Source organism: Letharia lupina, assembly GCF_014066315.1.
Source record: "Letharia lupina isolate WasteWater1 chromosome Unknown contig_16, whole genome shotgun sequence".
In the NCBI taxonomy this organism is placed as follows: domain Eukaryota; kingdom Fungi; phylum Ascomycota; class Lecanoromycetes; order Lecanorales; family Parmeliaceae; genus Letharia; species Letharia lupina.
Genome location: NW_023502985.1, coordinates 42,022 through 65,420, shown reverse-complemented (window position 1 = coordinate 65,420; position 23,399 = coordinate 42,022). Strand labels below are relative to the sequence as shown.

Here is a 23,399-nt window from a genome sequence, read left to right as displayed (position 1 = left end):
CGCAGGACGAGGAGACTATGAGCGGCCCCGAACACTTAGTGGGGAAAGGACAAATCAAGTCAAGTCAAGTCATCCAGGCTTGCGACTCCTCAATGGTCAATCATTCCAACAAGCGGGTGAAAGGACCAACTACGCAAAGCTTCTGGGCAAGCGCATTTTATCGATCAAACAGCAACGACAAAGCGACCGCTATGGACGGGTTCCCAGCGGATGTATTACCATTTTTCGATGAGTTAACATGCTTGATGTACAACAAAAGCAGGTAACAGGTACGCGATTCTAGTTGCACAAGAAAGAATACTAGACCTCGCCCTTGTCATGGTCATCAGGAACAAATGTCGTGGTTCCCTTCTCTGCTCGCCATAGATGATGCTGTTTGATGCTTCGTTAAGGGGGAAGTGAGGGGGAGGAGGGGAGGGGAAAGAGGTGGCGAGCAACTTTACGCGGCCGTACGCGTATCAGCCGAGCGCACGTGACTCGGCATCTCCAAAGTCTAAATTGCCGTTGCTTTTAACCGAAGTGTGGAGAAGTTCATCCAACACTTCAAGTTACTCGTACTGGTAAACGAAGCGAATCCTGGTCGCCCACATGAACAGCAAGGATCCGCCAAACTCTACGCAACCTAGCCGATGATATCGATGGAGAGAAGCCAATGATCAGCACTCATACCCTGCACTTAAAGCTAGCTCACGGGAATAATAAACGGGTGGGCTTACCATGGAAGCCACGAGACTCGTCCAATTCCTACTTTCCTTTACTTTGCTTTACCATATCATACTCGGAGCGAGGGGCCGGGTAATGGGTAATAATAAGTGGTGCAAGTTCTGGTATGGCAGGCTGGCAGCAGCTGACTTTACCCATTTAACCGGAGTGGCCGACCAGCATCTTCTTCCCCAGATCAACATGGCCTAAAACCCCCTCCTCCTTTCCCCATGGGGATATCGGAACCACTCAGTAGTCAATGATGTACTTGTCTCATGCCATATATACCTCCTTCTCCGCTTCTGACCCGACTTTTCTATAATTGTATTTCTTACTCTCTGCCGCGAGTGCTTTCTTCAGCCTTTCCATTGTTCAAGAGCCCGTAGCAGCATCCGCTTCAGATACTCAAGATGGGTCCGGTCGCTGCTACCACCGGCACCTACGATGTCGCACTCAACCGCCGTAAGGCCCTCATGGGCGATTCAGGGCCCATGGCTTTGGTTCAAAATTTCAGAGTCTTCGGTATTGCCTGTTTCGCCTGTATTGGAGGCCTGCTCTACGGCTACAACCAAGGAGTTTTCTCCGGTGTCTTGACTATGAACAATTTCATGGATCGTAAGCCTCGAATCTACCCTTGGTCCACAAAAACTTCGCTTACATGTTGTAGACATGGGAGACTACGACTCCAAACTCGCAGCAGACCAAACTCGCAAAGGATGGCTCACCTCTATTTTGGAACTAGGCGCCTGGGTTGGAACACTGCTGTCCGGCTTCTTGGCTGAGCAGTACTCGAGGAAGATCAGCATCATCATCGCTACCGGCGTCTTCATCATTGGTGTTGTTGTACAAACCACCGCTGTCGCCGCTGGGCACTCGTCCATCCTTGGAGGCAGATTCATCACGTAAGTATCATATTGATATCATGATCACCGCACCATTTAACAATGCCTCTAGCGGTATGGGGGTCGGCTCTCTGTCCATGATTGTCCCAATGTACAACGCCGAGTGTGCTCCTCCTGAAGTCCGGGGTTCTCTCATCTCGCTCCAGCAATTCGCCATTGAGATCGGTATCATGGTCAGCTTCTGGATTGATTAGTACGCTTGTTTATGCCCACTTTTCTTTGTCACTTAGCTGACATTGACTTCCTAGTGGGACGAATTACATTGGCGGCACAGGGAGTACACAATCAGAAGCTTCTTGGCTGGTCCCGATCTGCCTCCAGCTGGCTCCTGCATTGGCGCTCTTTTGTGGAATGATCTTTATGCCTTACTCGCCGCGATGGCTCGTGCATCACGACAGAGAAGCAGAAGCACGCAAAGTGCTAGCGACGTTGAGAGGACTTTCACAGGATCACGAATTGGTTGAGCTCGAGTTCTTGGAGATCAAAGCTCAGTCTACATTCGAGAAGCGGACTGTCGCAGACAAATTCCCTCACCTGCAGCACCCGGGGGCGTGGAATACCTTTAAGCTGCAATTCGTTGCCATTGGAAGTCTTTTCAAGAGTATGGCTATGTTCAGGCGGGTGATCGTTGCTACTGTCACTATGTAAGATCATGACGTTTGATCTCTCAGGACGCTTGACGCTGACTACTGCAACCAGGTTCTTCCAACAGTGGACTGGTATTAACGCCATCCTCTACTATGCTCCCACCATATTCCAAAACCTCGGCCTATCCGGTAACACCATTTCTCTTCTCGCCACCGGTGTCGTCGGTATCGTCATGCTGCTCGCCACAATCCCTACGCTGTTCTACATCGACAAACTTGGTCGCAAGCCCATCTTGACCATTGGTGCAATTGGAATGGGTACCTGGTGAGCATCAGACAAATAAAATCGTCGAGCAGATTGGATGCTAACTCTGTTCCTAGTCATATAATCATCGCCGTCATTGTCGCCAAAGATCAATCCTCCTGGGCCAAACACACTGCTGCTGGCTGGGCTGCCGGTAAGTCATCACTTATCCCGCATCTTTTCCAACGAGCCAGAAACTGACATAATTCTCAGTTGCCATGGTCTGGCTCTTCGTCATCCACTTCGGCTACTCCTGGGGACCCTGCGCCTGGATCCTCGTTGCAGAAGTCTGGCCCATGTCCAACCGCCCCTACGGCATCGCCCTCGGCGCCTCCTCCAACTGGATGAACAACTTCATCGTCGGCCAAGTCACGCCGGATATGCTGAGCGGCATCACTTACGGTACTTACATCATCTTCGGTCTCTTCTGCTTCATGGGCGCCGCTTTCATCTGGTTCTATGTCCCGGAGACTAAGAGGCTTACGCTCGAGGAGATGGACATCCTCTTCGGAACGGATACGACCGCCAGGGCCGACTATGAGAGGATGGAAGCGGTCAATCGGGATATTGGTCTCAAGGGTGCGCTGGGGGGTGAGGGCGGCGGGGCGTTCAGTGAGAAGGAGAAGGTGAGCGAGGATGGCAAGTCTGACTGATGCGGTCCTGAATTCTCATTCATTTTTGGGATTTCTTGGTATGGAGTGGACTTTTATCTTGGACCTCATTTACGCAATGTAAACAGAAATGGGTGGAGATCTTTCAATAATGCAATCATCTCACTTCCACTTTCCCGTATCTGCCTCGCCCCGTCTCTTGGTGACTGTTCTCCATTCATCTTACCCGCTTGAAAGATGCTCTTTTCTCGGGCAATGGCCCAAGCCAAAGGGGCAGGGCACTGATCGTGCAGTCCTTGCCATCTTGTCCACAATGACTACTCTGTCATCTACTATCTCTCTTTGGGAATGGCATCGGACTGCGAGCTTCGATGTTGGTGTCTCGTTATGCCTGTACGAGTATTGATATTACTCAAGAGAAGCCTCCCAACTCATTGGAATGCTGTACTCATCTCCGCTCTCACTTCACCGTCGACATTCACAGTCGCGCATTCACCAGCGGCGAGATCGCCGGATCGGCACTCGAGGGTATTTGAAACCCGATTCTCACCGACTCTTTCTAACTTTCGTCATTCATCCACCTTATATACACACTTCTACAATTTCATCCTTACACATGTACTTCAGCATCGTAGGTGGGTATAATCTTTGCTTGGATTGATGTTGCAAAGAGCTTACGTATATACATACTGTTCTCGTTTCTTCCCTTCCTCCCTTTTCTTTATAGGAAAAAAAGTTGCGCAGATAGTCAAGATTTTTCGGCGTAGGGACGTAGTGCGAGTACGATTACCTCTTGAGAAGAATTCCAACCAGCAACGTCACGCTCGTCATCTTGGAGAATCTAGCCATTGTTCATGACACACCGGCTTCGAAGACACATGGGCACGTTCTGCATATCAGATCCATAGTCTACAGCTACCCTTCATCGAAACGATCGGACTACTCAAGCCTTGAACTTGACAACTCCACCAACTTACACCTACATCGGACGGGCATTCCTTCGACATTCATTGCGACCTCTTCGCACCAACAAAGCTTTGCACCGTCTCGCCATAGACGCTACGACTGACCAACCACACTCCTAGATTACGCTTCCTCTGAGCATCGGCACGGTCTTCGCTTTAGCGCTTACAGTTTATATCATGGTTACGAGGGCAATCGCGCAGTAATGCCGCCAATCTCAGCTGCCCATATGGAAATGGTGCTAAGCGTGTATCTCTTTGCGGATCATTTTTTGACGGCAAGCCATCTCAGAAACAGCTGGAGCACGTCCCTGGACTCTGTATCTGACCAGTCGGCGGCAGCGAAGGGTTCTACTTAGAATCGCTGGTATGTACTCGCTCTGATTGGAAACTGAGCACTCCTACTGCTGCATACTGATTTTAGCGGTGAGGAAAACAGGGATTGATGAGTTTGAGGTCTCCTCAGGTTCAAACTCGTAGGAGCAGTGGGAGATGATGCGGAAAAATCATTGATCTGGTGGGGAGTGGTTTGATACGATTTAACGTTCTGTCAGTCTTCTCTTTTCTCTTGTCAATTCTTTCACATATCTCTACAGTAACAACCCTTATCTGTTACTTGGCAGAAGAGCCGATAAATTGCCGGTATCTACGGTTATGAATCATCGCAGATTTTTTTTCGCGTCGAGTATACATCATTCTCGTGTACCAGACTCAATAATCATTCGAAGTGACCCCCGGACCTCAAAGCACTACGCAGCCCTTTTTCTGTTTCTTTCATCGCGGAGCACACCTGAGGCTTACGGAGCTGGACGTGGTAAGAACTTCTTGCGGAGGAAATGCGTAGGCTGTCTTGGACGATGTCGATTCCTGAGGTGACGACGCCAGACAATATCATTTCAGCACTGACCCTTCGAAGACCGGGGCAGGAGGGGTGCTGTTTCAACTGAAGAGCTCTGATGTCGGCACTTCTTTGACAAAAGACTTGTGGTCTGATATGTCTATCGTGATGTTCTTGTCCTATCAATTCACGCCGACGCAGACTCGCTATCATACCACTGAGAGAGAATATTTAGCCGTGGTTAAATGTTTAGCAGAAGTTCGGTAGAGCGTTAAAGGGTCGCGCTTCCCAATAATGCTCTACAGCTATTTCTGAGCGAATTCGACCTCGACGTATATCATGTTCCTGGAAAAGAAATTCTTGCTGCTACCCGCGTCGATTCGATTCTATCTCATGGCCGACTACTCATTTCTTGTAGCTTGAGAAGAAGGGCCTCGAGGCATCGTACGTGGATGATGAGATGCTCATCTGCGGGTCAATTTCTTGCTACGTGAGTGGAGGACTGGGTGTGCTTCATTTCTTGCTGCCTACGGATAATGAACGTAGACTACTTGCGTCGGTGGAAATGGAAGATCATGAAGATGAGAGGTTCTAGATGAGAATGGTTAGGTTAGAGAAGTCGGGTGAGCATTAATTTTCAGGCTTCTTATAATGCAAAGTATGTTGACGCTGATTCTACTAGTTCCAGAATCGTGAGACCACATCTCTAGCGCTCAACGATCATCCCTTTCAAGGGTCATCTACACTTTGCATCAAGACTCATAATCGATCACCAATGCTAAGCTTCCAGGTTTCGTGTTCTCTACCTATCGTATCGGACTACGGCCATCTTTTTCTCGGAAACTCCCTACACCAGGGTATGGAGGAAGCAACAAGAGCGGACAAGCGGCTTGACAACCAGTCGGCAGCTCTGCGCAGAGGTCATCAAGATTTCACTGAGCTTTGCAACACCACGCCGCTTGGTCCAAGGCCAGCTGGAGCACAACTCTTGGCTTTTGAAAGGAGTAAGGCCCAATGTTATTCAGACCCAAACTGAAACAACTCACCATCATACAATAGATTCTCCATTCTCATCACCACTAGGCGACGCCTTCATAATATCTGACATCGAGGACTTCGATCAGAGAGATGTCACTGTCAATGAGACCCACAATTTGTACACTGACGCGGCAAAGAGAAGATTTCGCCCAGAAACCAAGTTCGTCAATAATTCATTATGAAGTAAGTCTACCGCCGGCACGTAACCATCTCAAAGCTGAAATGTGCTAATTGAGCGAGTAATGCGACCGAAATGTCAAGAAGAAGCAGGCTAGCAGGCACCGATCGACAACTCGAAGGATGGGCTGCCTATTTCCGAACGGCGCGCAGAGAAGACTGACGTAATCTCATCTTACAGCAGTGGCGATCGCAAGTCAGCAATCCATGATAAGGAACGTAAGTGAGACATCTTGCCAGGATTATCTCCATCTTCATCGAACCTTCTGCAGCTATGATATGCAAAATCCAACTACATTTTTGCTAGCCCACCTCTTTTCAATCATTGTGGTGTCACATTCCTTGTGGATCCGTGTTGACAGTGTTGCTAGACACTCTGGCCCAGACCCGCCAATGCGTGGAGCAACTTTGCAAAACCAGGTGATCCGGCAAGCCGTCAGCGAAGCCGTGCTGAACGCGAAAGGCAAGTCAGGGTCTAATCGACAGTCTCTCTCTCCAAGTAGAATGCTGGCTCCGATGCTGAGACTTTCAGCACCACTTCATCACGAAGCATATTTCTTACACCTGAGCAATTCGCAATGGGCAAGCGCGTCCACCCAACTCCAGGCAGGAATCCCAAATGCTCCGAAGCTCGCCTACAGAATCAATCACGACGTGTATCATTTGACATTTGCCATTCGTGACCGGCAGTTTGCTATACTAATGAGCAGACGCCTTCCCGCCAATTTGTTACTGCCTTCCGAGGTATGAATTTGAGATCTCAGGAGACGACTTTATGGGCTTGGAAAATGTTTTGCTTCTACGGTCATCTACAACTTCGACTCCGAAGACGGCCTACCTGTCAGCTCTTTCGACGATGAAGACATTGTGAATACCATTACCCATTTTGACATAACTCCTCATCCTGGAGACTCACTTGATGCAACAAAGAAGGCTATTCTGAAGAAGTCTGACATATCTATATTTCATCTTCGTAAAATGAGAAGAAAGGACAGAGGCAGTATAGCGAGCGAAAAGTGAAGGCTAATTTATCGAACACGATACTGAAAGTTCGAGAGATGGACTTTACTACAGATCGTGTGCTGTTGGGTCGGGATCTCGACACGATGGAGAAGGTGCGTTGCGGTTCATCCTAATTTATACATCGCCGACAACGCGTCATTGCCAACCTCTTTCGTTGCCACTCAGATCGGTGTTCAAAAGGAATTGGTTGGAGAGTTTATTTATTTAAGCTTTCTCCGTATTTGTTCTCAATTGCTTTAGTATCAACCCGGCTAAAGGTTCTTTTCCTTGCCCGTTGTCCTGCTGTTGATACATTCTTTCAATTGATACGCTACAAATCTGATACTTTTACCTTCCACGCCATCTTCCATCGATTGGATTGAGGGCGAAAGACGTTTCCAAGTTCAACTAATTTCACACACGGATCAAATTTCCCCAGCACTCAACATCAACATTGCCCCAGATGCCAAATGATAGGACCGCTCAGACCTACCAAAGGATTGTTGCCGGTAGTGAGTCTACAAGTCGCAGATGTACTTGCATTCGATTACATTGGCCCATTCACCCCGATCGCAAAATCTGGAGCCCGATTGCCCTATCGCTTCTCTTCTTCCTTCTTCAATCTTCGCTCCTCTGTCGACAAGATCTTTTCGAACTCGAAACTCTGCACCACATCTTCGTACGACAGCGTACATCACCATATGATCATCATCAGTGCTTCCAGCAACTTCTCACTTTTGGAAATCTCACTGCACCTCACCCAACCCACTTTGTTCTTGCCTTGCGAGCCTGCAAATATCTCACCAAAGCTCGCAACAGCTTCTCACTACCTTTTACGAGCATTACCATGGCAACCCAAACTCAAACTCTTGGATGAAGGGTCTAATCATGAGTTGTTCATCTCAACCACATTATTTCCCCAGGCTCGGCAAGGGACGTGCACAGCCTGTTAAAGCATTGGACTTTCGAAAAGGGCTGTTGATCGGTAAGCAGCTGCACCTTGGTGGAATCTTTGGCGATTTCTCATAGTTTCACTACAAAAGAAGTACGCAAAGTCCAAAGACGCATTTGTCGGACCAAAGCATAGACCTCTCTAGACCCTAAGATCGGCAAGTCAAAGATGAGCCCGAAGTACGGCGATGAGTTCATTACTGGTCAAGCTCAGCTGCGTTGTTAAAGGAAGAACAACCGCTTTGCCTCTTACACTTGCCAACCCTTTGTCGACAGATCAAGAGAGAATCTCCGAACATAATCATCGGGCAAGACAAGTCAACCTACTGTAAGCCTCCCGCACCTCTGAGAATGTCTAGACGCTGGAAGACGCAGGAATAGATAACGACACCATCGGATTTGTTGAGGAGCGCCAAAGGCAAAACGCACAAGCCTATTCCCGTCTGACAGATCAACAAGTCCCAGAATGAGAAGCCCGATCCAAAGTGGATGACGTGTTCAATGGACGTATCCAAGGTCTGTTGTACGAGAACGCAGGGGACATGACCAAGGTTCAGAAGACGTGTTCCCAGGGCCGCGAAGTGATGGAAGCGAAACAACAAGAGGTCGTTTAGGGTTAGGGTAGGAAAATACTCCTGTTCGAATGGAGAAGACTCAGTTGGAGATACGAACCAGCATCGAGGCTGAACACAAGGCGCTGGTTCTTTCGCGTCCTGGTGTGTGAGGGTGCTTCTTGTGTGTTAGAGCTGCGGCCCATGTGTTTCAATACATCGCTTCGCTGTATGGCTTCGGCCACAACCATTGTTGTGTGGTCGCGGTGTACCTTCGGGCAGATTTACAAAATTTTGCTCGTTGCTGTCCTTCGGGCTTTGTTCAACATTTTGGCCTTCAGACCCTCTTTTGACATGTGCCTACGATGTACTAGTACTTGGTCTTCTTGATTTAACATATAGTCGAGGGAGCCAAGAACAGTAATATCTGCGAAGATGTCTTTGACATCGTCACTTTCGATTTTGCTCGATACGACTTCTACATTTCTAGAATTACAATGGAACCACGGCATGTACAACCATAATTGACATGTCTCTCGAAAAGCAACGATCTGACTACTCCATCTTGTAGAAGCTCTACAACAATACAACGATGCCTAAGAAAACAAGTCTCTTTCTCTGGGACAGAATGCAAATCCGCTGGACAAGCCACGTTCTCGCAAGACGATGACGCGAATGAGCCTGCCTCGGTAAAGGAAGGCTACCTTCATGAACAGTGTGTGCCCATTTTTGTGGGTGTGCAGCTACATTCACTCTTCTCCCTCTGCAGCGAGTGAGTAGAGAATGGTGTCAACTTGAGAGAACCCGAACGTATACAGCACGGCTTCGCAAAACAGACGAGAGAGGCGAACATTTGGATTGCCGGACTGTAAGCAGTGCTTGGTGCTTTGAAACTTGGGTGGATGTTGCTGCGCGGTTGGTGGGACCACGGGGATGAGGAGAGGAGAAGGGATAGGGTGGATACAGAAGACGAGGCCAGAAGAACTGCTGCTACGAAGCAGTTTACTGGTATTCCGAGTTATCATGGAATACAGACAAGATCGTAGAATGTTGTTGTGGCCAGATTTGAGGTAGTGATTGGTGATAGTAATGACGGAATACTCGAGACGTGCACGTTTCGTCTTCTCACAAGAGGGGAGAAATGAGAGGGTGTTAGTCTGGCAAGGTGGTCACTAGAGCTACACAGTTGATCAACGTATTATAGGTTCTAGGGAATCAAAGCAGCGGAGACCAGTGATATCAAATATAGGAGCGCAATAGAACGGATTAGCGATTTGCTCGAAAACGGTACGTTACCAAGCTTCTTCCTACAAAAGTGCATGTGGGTCCCTAGCAATTCTTACAAATTCAGCTATCGCTCGTAGCAGCTCGTACCACAGCCACAGCCAAAGACCAGATGACTGGAGGTATTTCTTCAATGAAAGCATGAATGCACTTGCAATACTTGGAAAATGGTACGCGAATAAAAATCCAAAACCTCTTTCTCTGCTTGCTCAAAAATTAACAGCCCTCCTTTCTATTGATTCAGTTCGTTGATCACTGTCGATCACCGACTTACCCTCTGAGCGTCAGAAATGCAATGGTCAGGGAACGGGTATTCCGCCTAGGTTGATATGCTGCAGGAACGTACACACAAATATCTCTAATGCCCTTCTTCCGGACAGAATGCAAACTACCAATAATATCTATCTTTGCACTGCACGCTGAAGGTAACATCTGCAAACATTTGCAACAGTAGGTGTCTTGTAACTCTCAGGTTTCATCCTGGAGCACAAGCTCCCCCAGTGTCAAAGGTTGATAGATATCGTCGAGGCTCCCAAGGATGTGCCGGTCAAGACGCTCGCATTGCTGAGCAAGCTATATTGGCTTGAAGAAGAACCGTTGCTAGGCAGGCCGAGCTGGTTTGGCTGAGTATTGGGTAAGACAGGGATTCCGCTGCTCATATACGTATTCATGGTGAGTATGTTCCAATTTGAATCGCTGCTGTACATATACATAGCCGCACCAAGCTGTCCACCGGGTACTGATTGTCACAAGGATGTTAGCCAGCCTATCAGGTCCTTAATGCTGGCATCGACACAATGACCATTTGAGGTATGACGGAAATAGGTGACGTACAGTTGAGTGGGACGTATCCACCCTTCGCTTGACCTCCGGCAAAGCAGGCACTCAATTGCGCAGCCTGGTCTACGAAATTCCTCCACGTCGTAGGGAATAGAGGTGCAACCACTCCGGGCTGGGCGGGCCGACCTTCGCTCATGGTGGCGATACGGCAGGAGTCTACAAAGGGGTTCAAAGTTCAGCGACAGCCCCTCCCCTCTCTTCACACGTAGCGGACAGAACTGAGGAGTCTCCCCGGCACGTCGAAGACTTACTGTGCTTCCATATCTTAGGCAATTGCACGATCGCCCTTGGACGATAAATGTTGCTAACACCCCCGAATTGTGGATCCATATATTGTGGCTCCGCAAAGATGTAAGTATGCTGTGAGTGGGGGTCCGAACGAGGCAGAGCCGCGAACGGGGTTCTGCGTAAGGCTTGGGCACAGTCTTGAGAGTTTGGTTTACCGTAGACGTCGCTATTACAGGCGACTGAATTGACAAGAGTATAGTGGAGGAAGAATAGGCATATGATGGCGCAGTTGAAACAAGGCAGAACGGCCATTTTGGGCGTTACGATGAAAGAAACAGGGTTGCTGGCAAGCACAGTTGAGATCATGGGCAAATTTCGGATAGAACGGACGGTTCGGTCCTTGTCTAGGATTTGGCTTAGAGAGATGATGCGTTTCCAGATCTGTCTGGTGGAAAGTCATCGGCGGATGCGCGTCGGCTCAGCGCGAGCGATCACCAAGATTAGTGTCCTAGTTACAGAGGTGCCGCGGAGCTTGTGCATACTTGCGACCAAATCCAAATCCACTCTGCTGCTCTGTGGACGTTCAAATGTCCGGGTGGCGCAGTGCGCGTCGAAATACTAGAACTAGAAATTCATGTACCTCATCAAATTTTCCTCTCATCAAACGAAAATACCGGCTCGATCAATGCATTTCCATCCATGGTCCCCATTGCATCACCACTTTTCCTGCTTCTGCCTGCTCATAGCTCAAACATTCTTTGTAGATGGCAGGGTTTACTGCAGTGCTAGGTTTTACGGAAGCCCTGACTCTGTGGACTGTTCGGCCGCTCTGCTGAACCTGCCTGGGGATACTGCTGATCGGTGGTTCCTTGAGCAACAGCTTCGCACAGCATTGCCGACGGCAGATTGGCGGTCTTTTGTGGATGGTCGGCCTCCTGCACTTTGACAACCCGTTGTACAGTTACAGAAGTGGTGGTCTCATAGTCAGTCCAGCTTCCTGTATCTATATCCAAGCTGCTGATGTCGTTGAGCAGGGACCTGCAATATTGCGCTCGTGATGTATGGACATTTACATCTCGTCGTCCCCGTGGCTTTCCTCAAATGGTCGGACATCAGAAACCTTGGGTATCAAGTGGCTTGAAATTGCGTAGAGAACAAGCAGCAGGGTGGAGCAGGAGAGATATTCAATATGTGATAGGACCTTCTCTCCCATTCTGGATGCCTTTTACGCTGCTCGCACGTTGTCGCGAGTACAAGGTAGCTAATGCCCGGCTGTCCCCGTAGATAGCGAAGGCAGAGAGGTGATGTCGCTTGTAATATGGCGTGATGGTGCTCCTTTCGACAAATTCATGAGCTACTATATGAGAACTCAATTTCCAAAGGGTTTAGATCCTTCGCATATGTCCTTCTTGCTAGGCAACGCTTCTCTGGTATTTGGGCTTGAGATGACGAATGCGACTTTAGGAGTGACGGATGTGGCAATTGGAAATGGCGGGTCTGAGGAGGATGTAGCAACTGCTTGATTGGGTACGGAAGTAAGTTTCTGGAGAGCAAAAACGGAAAACGGCAAAGAAAGAGAAGCACGATGCGGCCATGGTTGGGAAGCTTTAGAACATCCTCTCCCAGGCGGCTTGTTCGTGCTCATCGCTAGCAGGTTGATAAGCTGCCAAAGACTGAGGCGCGCTTCGTTGTGTTCTCGGTCACCGTCTAGCATCCTGAGGGGTTGGGAGTTCCTCTTAGGCATGTCGAGGAAACATTCTACTCTAACACGGCTTTGAGACGCGATTTGCTGGCTGCGTTTGTGACTTGGTGGGTGAATTAGCACCGTGCACAATCATTGTATACAGACACTCAACAGACAATGTAGTGATAAAGTATTGAGACTTGTTGATAGGTTCGATTGAGAATTTTCTTCTCTTTCCGAGGCCAATTCTCCGAGCTCGGCCTCGGAGATAAGATTAAGAGTACTCGTACTCGTATGAATAGCCGATAAGGCTGACAAATCCTTCGCAGGCTGCAACTCTCGTAGTCCCTCATCGATACAAATTCTCATGGATATACATATAAGATTAAGGACAAAAACTTATGAAACCCAGCTGATTCGTGGTCATCATGAGCCCTTTGTTCCATCTTTGTCACACATCTAACTCTCTATGAGTCCAAGGCTTGGTACCTCGCAGTCTGACTTATTGTCCTCGGTACTCACAGAACCCTTTCTATCACTTAGCGAATATTTCTTACTCTGCAAAGTCTGTAAACACAATGGCCAGTCGAAGGCCTAATGATGGCTTCATGATGGCTGCCGTAGTGTACGAAGTAGGAGGACCGGAGGTCTTTAAAGTAGAGAGGCGTCAAATCCCAAAACCCGTAGGTCACTAAAGAAATTGCGGTATGCGGCTGATGATGCTGATCGTTTGTAGGAGAAAGGCCAGGTGCTAATCCGCATCAAAGCCTTCGGCCTCAACCGCTCGGAAATGTTCACTCGGCAAGGTCACTCACCTACAGTCAAATTCCCACGAATCCTAGGAATCGAGGCAGCTGGTGTCATCGAGGAGGCCCCAGGAAATGAAGACAAGTTCAAAGAAGGCGATGTAGTTGCAACAGCTATGGGAGGTATGGGTCGAGAATTCGATGGCGGATACGCAGAGTACACTGTTGTGCCCGCATCGCAGGTCCAGGTCGTCAAATCCGCAGAGAAAATCTCTTGGGAGATGCTTGGTGCATTGCCTGAAATGATGCAGACGACATGGGGCGCGTTATTCAAGGCCCTCAGGCTCCAGAAGAACGACCGCTTGCTGATCCGGGGAGGGACTACATCCGTGGGGCTGGCTGCCGCTGCCATTGCGAAGTCTCAGGGCGCGTTCGTCGCTGCTACCACTCGAAAACCAGAGCGCGAGCAATTACTGCGTGCCAATGGTGCCGAGCAGGTATTCGTCGACAACGGTTCTGTCGCGGACCAGATTGAACAAACTGAAGGGTTTAACAAGGTGCTGGAGATGGTAGGCGTCACTACCTTGAGGGACTCGCTCCAGTGCGTTGAGGAAGGCGGGACAGTGTGTATGGTGGGCTCAGTCAGCGGGAAATGGGCCTTTGATGATGAGTTCAGTCCTATGGTATCGATTCCGACGGCGGTCAGTCTTACCGCTTACCATAGTAGTGCGAAGGCTTTGATCGAGACCCCGCTGGACGAGATCGTCACTCAGCTTGGGACCGAGAGAATCAAGGCCCTCATTGGAAAGGTTTTCGTCGGCCTCGACAAGGTCAACGAGGCGCACAGGTGTATGGACGAGGATAGAGCAGGAGGCAAGATTGTCATACTTATTGACGACGAGTTAACTAGTAAACCCTGGCGAACAGGGGGGCGTAGTCTTGCAGACAACATCTACTCTGATCAAAGCGCACCCCATATCTACTAATGTCACCGAGCCCATATTCAGTGGCAAGCCCTGTTCCTTTGCTTTTTCATTAGATCACCTGTCATGGACGGACTAAGATCATCGTAAGCCTACAAAGACACGACACCTCGTCAAGAAAAGGGGCATACTTCGGCGTTGATTTGACTCGTCTTATGGGGGAGGCTGGGCCAGTAGATGAACACTTCTGTTGCTAGATCTATCATTGAACGTTGACATTCACTGTATCTTAAGGTTGTACATCATAAAGTACCACTTTCTCTCATTGTTACATGCCACTGTTGCTAGGCAGAGGCTCTTTCCGATTTCGCAAGGCTTGGCAGGCAGATTTTGCCGGCAAACATGAGTCATACTGCTTTTCAACTTTGACAACCTTAGCCTTGAATTCTCATCTTCTCCTTGAACGAAAGCATAGTGCGTATGCCCCTAAATTTGCATAATATACATCAATAGCATCATATTATCTCCTGCTCATCACTGTTTGACAGAAATTAAGGGATAAATCGCGCCACATCGAGTAGCGCGAAGGCCATCTCCTTAAGACCAGAGCTCTTTCCATCCAGCACAATTGTGCTCTCGATCTACGACTCGAGCAGCTTCGACAGCTAAGATCTCACCAAGATGGGCGGACACGCATTTCGCTCAGGGCCCAATCCGCTGAATGTTGTCCGTTTGCCAACAGAGCAGTATATCATGCTGCGAGATCACTATCAAACGTTCGCTAGCTCCCACCTTGCTATCCAATCATGATTTGCTAATTTTTCGACAGTATAGTTATGAAGTTCTACACCCGTGCCGTTGTACCCTCAGAAGCCCCAGGAAAAGGCGACCATGGCGACATAGACGTTCTAGTCGATGAGCCTTTGTTCAACTTCACTGGTCAGGATCTTGAGCGGGCACTAGGGGCTGCCGCGCACACAAAAGCTGGGCGTACTAGCTCTTTTGCCATCCGAATACCAGAAGACAGTGACAATTTCTTCCAGCTCGATGTCTATCTCTGCAAGAAGGGGTGTTTTGAGTGGGAGAGTGTCGTTCATGCATACGGCGACATTTGGCATATTATTGGGTCCACGGTGACTCGCTTTGGGCTGGCGATTAATGACTCTGGCCTGCACGCTCGTGTTCAGACCGAAGGAACGAACAAGAAAGACTGCCTATTGCTTCTGACAAACTACCCTGAAGAGATGATGAAGTTCTTAGGCTTGGATGGCCCTCGATATGACAATGGATTCTCTACTCTGAATGAGCTCTTTGAGTGGGCTATCTCAATGCCCTTGTTCCGAAGCAAATTCTTTGACAAGGAGACTGTCAGTGGGAAACAAAGACGTATTAGAGAAAAGAGACCATTGTACTCGAAATTCGTGACGGAATGGCTGCCTCAGAGAATGACGTTACATGCGAGTACCGCACCCCCAGAAGGAGTTGAGTGTTGTGATGCTCGAGCAAAAGTTCCTATATCAGCTGATGCCTCCACCTCGGCAACTGCGCATATTCGAAGCGACAAGCCTGCAGAAGAAGTAAATACAGGAATCTCTCCGACTGATCAAAGGAAAGACGTCCTCAATAAAGCGCTGCTAGGATTCAACAAGCATGAAGAGTACCAGCAAATGCTGGAAGATCATAGGAGGAGGACCTGGAGAGGCGTGTTGTGGAAAGAGGTTGAGAGAGTACTTCCGCTACAGGGCGAAGAGCTTGGCCAAGCGATGATGGCGCTCAAAGCCTTGTTGTGGTGGAACGATGGCCAGCCGCGACTCAGGGTGGAGGCGGATCAGTCGCTGGAAAGGGGTTCGGCCCTGGATGCTGACACGGTGAATAAGATTTTGGTCCCGTGGATCAAAGAGAACTGGAAAGAAGCGGTGAGATTGAACGAGAGACTTGCATGTTAATGCTTACGAGGCTTATACGGACGGCCGTCCCAAAGACAAGTCAGCTCTCCAATTCCGCACGGAAGCCAAGATGAGACGGGAAGGGCCGAGGCGACGTAATCATATGCTAACGCGGTCTGTTCCATTTATATCAGAGCAAGAGAGCGCCATTCGCGTCAAAAGAAAAAGAAAAAGAGAAATCTGGGCGCTGATCGTAGATCGAGCCAATTGCTCCGGTACTAGCCCTTGAGAACATTTTCAGATACTGTGAACCGAGAGTCCCGTAAACCTTTCCGGGGCAAACCTTTTCGTCGCCTCCTTGCCGCGCGAACATGGGTTCTGTGAGCAGGGATCTCCCGGTCCGGGAGAATGAGTTAAGCGATACGAGGAATGAGAATTTCGAAGCAGTGTTACTGGCCAAGATATACGCTTTTCATCGTGCCGAGGCTGTCCGACATTTAGCGTATTCAAAAACATCTGGAATGCTTGGCACCGGAGATCTTTCACACCACACACCCAAATTCGTACTGTAGCATAGAAATCTCTCCGCAAAATCATTCAAATCAAGTAGCCACATCGTAAATAGTCGCATTTAATCAATTTTGAAGCTATATAACCTCAGCTATACCTCCTAAACGCACCAATAACGCAGCAGCCACCGAACCGCCGCCGTCGCAGTAAGAACTACCCCCCCATAACTACTGAAATAGCCTCTGCTTAAGAAGCTCAGAAACAGATAAATGGGGGGCTGGTAGCAGCAGTCCCTACGGGTGCCCTGCGACGGCCCTACGGGGGCCCTACGAAGGCCCCGCGGGCCAAGTATTTAGGTCCAAATAGGGGTGTCTGACTGTCAAGCGCAGACACCCCCCGGGATCAGGCTTTTTTAGCTGAGTTGCTAACACTGAGGAACATATCAAGACTTCAGTATAGCTTCATCTTTTCATTTGGGATCTATACTAACGATAGCAGTGTTATTGAATAATTTTGCGGAGAGATTTCTATACTACAGTACGAATCTGGGTGTGTGGTGTGAAAGATCTCCGGTGCCAAGCATTCCAGATGTTTTTGAATACGCTAAATTGTCCAAGCCGAGTCGCAGAGACCCTCACCATCATATTTAAGAAACTGTACTCTACTAGAAGGATTATGCAATATGTTCTAATGCCAAGCGAAGACAAGCGACAATAATTGCAGGGGGAGCAAAATCCCTCTGCAACTCGCAGCAACAGAATCCTCTGGTGAAATCTTTCCCCGCCGCGAGCTAATTCACGGACGAATCTAGAAGCAGACTATCTTCCGAGCCGGTGTCAAGGAGCATTGAGTTTGGAAGCTTGATGCATCGTAGCTTCTAACACTGTTTCGAATTCGGAACAGAGGCTCTCTTTACTGAATTGATTTTTTCCTCGGTCACCGCGAGCGTCGACCACGGATTTGAAAGTGATTTGCACTAGGCGTCCAGGATCGGAGGAAACGGGCCAAGAAAGGAAGGTGGGCATGAATGAATTCCGGCGCACCTTTGCTGATCCTTCCCGCGCTTACCTGCCAAGACTGGGGACGATGCAACACTCGACTTTTTTCTGATGTGCTCTATCTTATCTCCTGGCATTTGCCTATCGCTGCACTCTGGTCCAATCACTCGAGGATCCTCATGCATTAAAATCATGCACGCATAATACCGTCTGGTCTGGACTGCTTCTCGAAACAAAGAGGGGTCCTACTAGAGCCCCCCCCCCCACGGGTTCGGGAAGGATAACGGAGGGATGGATAGCCTATCGACTATCAAGATAGCTTCGCAGCTCCCAACAGCTATCGAATTACTGCTTACCCCGACCTGTGGCGAGTTTTGTGTGAGAAACCCTTGCTTCCTAATGGGCAGGTGATGTAGATGCAGCTACGGCCATCCGAAGAGATAACGCACCTCGCGAATACGATACGTCTCCTATCGCACATACTTAAATCAGAGACGATTCCCACGCGCAATTTCTTCCTTCTCTCAACCTTCGAGTTGGGCGGCCACAATGTCTTTCTTCACAAAGCGCTTTGGCAAGAACGCGAGCCCTGTTCGGTCTGAGGACCTGGGATCTGGCTCAAATGAAGATGTCAAAGAAAAGGACCCAGTCGCCATCAAAGCCAGTGGGGCCGATCTAACACCTGGTGACGAGCTGGAAACCGCTGCGCAACTCAAGGCGATCAAGAAGAAACACGAATGGGATCCCAATTTTGCGGAAGACCTCGTAGACAACATTGACGAGGCCACCCAACAACACGACATTGGCGGGGAAGTTCGATTGGTCGATGAGCTTATCGAGAATTCGCCGTACCCTGAAGTTCGCGGCGCAGTCCGAAATGTGAGTTCTCCTTGAACACTGCACATTTACGCATGCTGAACAGGGTTCGCAGTACGACGAGGATGTTCCTGTAAACACTGTCCGCGCTTGGGTACTCGGAATGCTCTTGACCACAATCGCCTCCGGCCTAAACGCGCTTTTCGCTTTGCGCCAGCCTGCCATCACCATCACTTCCTTGACGGTCCAGTTAGTCGCATATCCCCTCGGTGTGGCATGGTATCAAGCCATGCCCAAACGCAAATTTCGCCTTTTTGGGAAGTCATTCACTTTGAACAACGGGCCGTTCAACATGAAAGAGCATACCATCATCGTGGTCATGGCCAATGTCAATGTTGCGGGTAAGACACCTCTCGTGCGAAAGAGCGCAGCATCTGCGGCAGACGCTAATGTCTGCTAGGTGGTGTGGCATATGCCACGGATACCCTTACTGCACAAAGAGGATTTTATGGTCAGAACTTCGGATGGGGATTCAACATTCTACTATGTATAACGACTCAGATGATGGGATACGGCCTCGCAGGAATCTTTCGCAGGGTCTTGGTCTGGCCAGGTAAATCGATCCTGCTGCATCTCGCATGATCTATTCTAAAGGCATGCAGCTGCTATGATCTGGCCCACTACTTTGATCAACACTGCTTTGTTTTACAGTCTCCACGATAAGTCGGAGACCGACCCGGCCAAGTGCAACGGTTGGAGAATTTCCCGTTACAAATACTTCTTCATCGTCTTCACCTGTTCCTTCTGCTGGTACTGGTTCCCTGGCTTCATCGCGCCTTTCCTCAGCGTCTTTGCATTCGCGGTCTGGATTCGCCCCAATAACGTTGTGGTAAACCAGCTATTTGGCGGATGGACCGGAGTCTCGCTATTGCCAATCACTTTCGACTGGACTCAAATCACCGCATACGCCTATAGTCCTCTTATTCCACCGTGGCACGCGATATCCAATACGTTGATTGGTTGTGTCATATTCTGGTGGATCACTACAATTGGGGTCCATTATACGAATACCTGGTACGGTAATTACCTCCCGATGAGCGACTCTCAGGCATATGACAATACCGGAAACCTCTACAATGTCACCAACATCTTGACGCCGAATTACACTCTGGATTTGGATGCCTACAAGGCATACTCGCCGCTGTTTCTCTCTACCACTTTCGCCCTGACGTATGGTCTCTCTTTTGCAGCGATTGCGGCTGTAATTGTTCAGACCGCGCTGTTTCATGGTGGAGATCTGTGGAAGAGGGTGCGAAACATCCGGACCGATGATGAAGACGTGCATCTAAGGTAAGAACACTTCCCGAGTTTCCCCATCGCTTCATCGACCCAGGACCACGTGTTCGGGGCGGAGCAGTCCTGCAGCTTCCCATGGGGTCTACGGGTCGCCTTTTGAGGTCGGGTTGTGTTTATGAGAGGCGGTGCTGACTCCATGTTCTTCCAGAATGATGCGAAAATACAAAGATGTACCCCAGTGGTGGTACGCGGCGATGTTCATCATCATGATCGGTATATCTCTGGGGGTGTGCTTAGGATATCCAACCAATATGCACTGGTGGGCTTTTTTCATATCCATCATCATTTCCATCATCTGGTTCGTCCCCATCGGTCTCATTCAGGGCATGACAAGTATCCAACTTGGACTGAATGTCTTTACGTAAGTTCCGCAAACCTCTGAACCATCACCTAGAGCGCACCAGACTCATACATTTGCAGGGAGTTCATCACCGGATACATCCAGCCAGGCCGTCCAGTGGCCATGATGCTCTTTAAGACCTACGGCTACATCACAATGGCTCAAGGTCTCTATTTCACCCAAGACCTGAAACTAGGCCAGTACATGAAGATCCCATGGCGTTCCATGTTCATGGCGCAGACTATCGCTACCATCTGGGCTTGCATCGTTCAAGTCGCAGTCCTCGAATGGGCTCTTGGCGGCGCCATCGTAGATGTTTGCACCGAGCACCAGGTCAACAAGTTCAATTGCCCCAACGGTCGGGTCTTCTTCAATGCTTCCGTTATATGGGGTCTCATCGGCCCACAGCGCATCTTCTCCCCTGGATCCATCTACGCCAACCTCCAATGGTTCTGGATGGCCGGCGCGCTGGCACCAGTCCTCTTCTACGCCCTCGCTCGCGCCTTTCCCCGCGCTCCGTTCCGCTACCTCTCCGCTCCCCTCATCTTCGGCGGCAGTGGCGATATCCCACCGGCTACTCCTCTCAATTACCTCGCTTGGGGCATCGTGGGCTACGTCTTCAACAAACACATCAGGAACAAGTACAGAGGCTGGTGGATGCGCTTTAATTACATCACGTCCGCGGGTCTGGATACGGGTCTGGCTATTTGCACGATTGTCATCATCCTGACGGTCAATTTGACGAATACGTCTATGACGTCCTGGTGGGGGGTGAGCGTCGCGAACAACAATATGGATAATCTGGATACGGCGGTCAAGATTCCGAATCCGAACCCGACTGCTCCGGGGAGGTTCTTTGGACCGACGGTTTGGTAGGCGGTGTTTGGTTAGGGGTTGGAGGGGGGGGGCGTTGGGGCCAGGGTGAGGAGGGGTATTTGTAGGATAAGGGACGCGAGAGTCTGGTGTATGCTCAATGCTTGGATGCTTCGTAACGAATCTCCTTCAGGTAGTTCAAATTGTCATATTATTTTTCTCCGTCTGCGAGATGGTTCATGAGCTGTGCGTGCCTGCAACGCGCCACAACAAAATATGAATTCAGCCCTTCACTGTCACGTTGGCCGTGTATTAACATGACTCGCTTCGACGTTTTGAACTCGGCGGGAAAGTACAAGGTGGAGAACGTGTTTCGATTTGGTGCAGAATCTTATAACTAACGCCGTCTGCCTTCACTGACCGAGGCGGACTTCAGATACCCTGTCAAGGACAGGAGAACATCTGTCCGCTACGAGCTACAAACCCAGCCGTTCCGTATCACCGAGTGGCTCTTCATTCGATTTCATCTATTTCGGAGCCATAACGTTCTTTGTCGTCGGCGGCTTTCAGCGCTAGAGCATTCGTTTGTGGCCCAGCTTACAGGGCGTTCAGGCTGAGTCGCTACGATGGCGGTCTTTTACAAAGATTGATTGATTCAGATACAGGGACGCTACTCTTAGAGGTGGTGTGATCGTCAACCTGGGCATCGAGCGAGCTGGTACTGTTTCCCTTGTTTTCTTGTGCGGGTTTTAAGGGGTGATGAGGCCAGCGAGGACGGATGTTCAGGACTAGACGGACTTTCATACAAGGCATACGGTTAGCAGGGCACATGGTTAGAGGCACACGGCTGTCAGGGCACACTTGACCCACGGCCATCGCCTCTCAGGACATGATCTCTGGGCCTACGGCCATCGTGTTCGGCCGCAGAACACGCTGCCTACCGCATTCCAGAGGATATATTCCTAGCCCTACGGCTATCTCATTTTAGGATAGGAAATCTAGGCCCAATACCACCACGGCCGTCCCATTCGGCCGAAGACACTCGGCCCATCGCAAATTTGATTGGACAAAATTCGAGGCACATAGCCGACGGATTACCACTCAAACATACTCCGAGACACACTGTCATCGCATCACATCGGTATCAGTATGCATTGTACCTTTAGCGCTGATGCTGGCGATTCCAGCTAGGGACGTCTTCTTCGTTTTGGATGCTTGGGACTTTCGTGGCGCTGGGGTACGAATACATGTCTGTTGAGGTCTGTGTTTAGCTGCTATCCTCGGCGTCGAGATAGCCCATCGATTTGCTTGTATCCTCCATATGCTCTGTGTGCTAGTGTGATGCGTGTGAACGAGATCACTTACTTGCGCCCACACAGGCTCTCGATACGTATCTGCTTTTGATCTAGGGCGGCTGCGGGTGTCATTAGCTGATTCGCCTGCTTCTAATGAAGTCCAGCCCAGATGACGCTACAGTAGGTCCTACACCTGACGCGCTGCTGGCAGATGTGGCAGTCGTAGGGTTTGAGATGGCTTGGGATATTGGCAATGTGATCACGCGACTTGCTGAACGTCCTTGCCGGCCTTCTTGCGCTTCCATGGACGTGAGAAGTGCGGCATCGCGACAAAGTCGATGAGTCGTGAAAGCTGATCAGATTTTATGAAATCATCAACGTAGCAGATTACTGCCGGCTACAATGGAGGGTAGGCATACAAGCTGGCTTTTTGTCGCCAAGCTCAAAAATTGGAGCGCTTCCATCTAAAGTGTGAGAAGAGGGGGCGGGACATCGGCAGAGGTTTTGCCCGGGGGGCACCCACCGTCAAGGCTGCGAGGCTGACAGGAAGGAATGGGAGGCTGGCGGAGCGCTTGTTCGGTAGCCTATTCGCAACAGTGGGACTGTGGGTTAGTGGGTCCATTATAAGGCCATAGCGGTGGTGGCTGTTTAATCAGCCGTTCCATCATTATGCGATATACATGCGATATACGATATACGATAGTAGGGAGATAGATAGATATGGCGAGTACTATTTATATAGCTACTATATTAGTAATTAGCTCTTCATTTAAATTATTCTCTTTTAGAGTTATATTATTCTTCTTCTTTTTATAATAAATCTATATATATTAATCTTTATTTAACTATTATAAGTACTATTTAACTATTAAAAATATACTCTATACTCTTATATACTTTATAATAGCTTTTACTACTATTATTAGATTTAAAAAAATAGTTAAACGAGCTATATTCGCCTTTAAAGTTATTAAAAAGATCTTTAACGCGACTAATAAGACTTTTAAGACTAAAAAGACTATTAAGACTAAAATATTTTCCTCTCGCGAGAAGAT

General features: G+C 49.1%; 5 protein-coding genes across 5 annotated transcripts; 4 read left to right on the top strand and 1 right to left on the bottom strand.

Annotated features, from left to right (window-relative positions):
- Nucleotides 1–1,112: 1,112 nt before the first annotated feature.
- On the top strand, nt 1,113–3,148 carry HO133_002835 (uncharacterized protein; the record flags this gene model as incomplete). The annotated part of the gene is made up of 7 exons (XM_037293760.1): nt 1,113–1,317; nt 1,370–1,604; nt 1,657–1,797; nt 1,853–2,248; nt 2,304–2,516; nt 2,573–2,649; nt 2,709–3,148. 7 exons carry the CDS (start codon nt 1,113–1,115, stop codon nt 3,146–3,148), a joined length of 1,707 nt encoding a protein of 568 aa, XP_037149838.1.
- A 7,264-nt stretch (nt 3,149–10,412) lies between these two features.
- On the bottom strand, nt 10,413–11,079 carry HO133_002834 (uncharacterized protein; the record flags this gene model as incomplete). Its single annotated transcript, XM_037293759.1, has 3 exons — nt 10,413–10,648; nt 10,744–10,905; nt 11,001–11,079. 3 exons carry the CDS (start codon nt 11,077–11,079, stop codon nt 10,413–10,415), a joined length of 477 nt encoding a protein of 158 aa, XP_037149837.1.
- A 2,160-nt stretch (nt 11,080–13,239) lies between these two features.
- HO133_002833 (uncharacterized protein) lies at nt 13,240–14,393 on the top strand (the record flags this gene model as incomplete). Its single annotated transcript, XM_037293758.1, has 2 exons — nt 13,240–13,344; nt 13,398–14,393. 2 exons carry the CDS (start codon nt 13,240–13,242, stop codon nt 14,391–14,393), a joined length of 1,101 nt encoding a protein of 366 aa, XP_037149836.1.
- A 618-nt stretch (nt 14,394–15,011) lies between these two features.
- On the top strand, nt 15,012–16,976 carry HO133_002832 (uncharacterized protein; the record flags this gene model as incomplete). The annotated part of the gene is made up of 3 exons (XM_037293757.1): nt 15,012–15,106; nt 15,160–16,246; nt 16,878–16,976. The coding sequence occupies 3 exons, from the start codon at nt 15,012–15,014 to the stop codon at nt 16,974–16,976; spliced, it is 1,281 nt and encodes a 426-aa protein (XP_037149835.1).
- Nucleotides 16,977–18,273: 1,297 nt separating this feature from the next.
- On the top strand, nt 18,274–21,112 carry HO133_002831 (uncharacterized protein; the record flags this gene model as incomplete). The annotated part of the gene is made up of 7 exons (XM_037293756.1): nt 18,274–18,603; nt 18,656–18,941; nt 19,001–19,153; nt 19,203–19,890; nt 20,045–20,155; nt 20,231–20,257; nt 20,317–21,112. The coding sequence occupies 7 exons, from the start codon at nt 18,274–18,276 to the stop codon at nt 21,110–21,112; spliced, it is 2,391 nt and encodes a 796-aa protein (XP_037149834.1).
- Between the last annotated feature and the right edge of the window lie 2,287 nt (nt 21,113–23,399).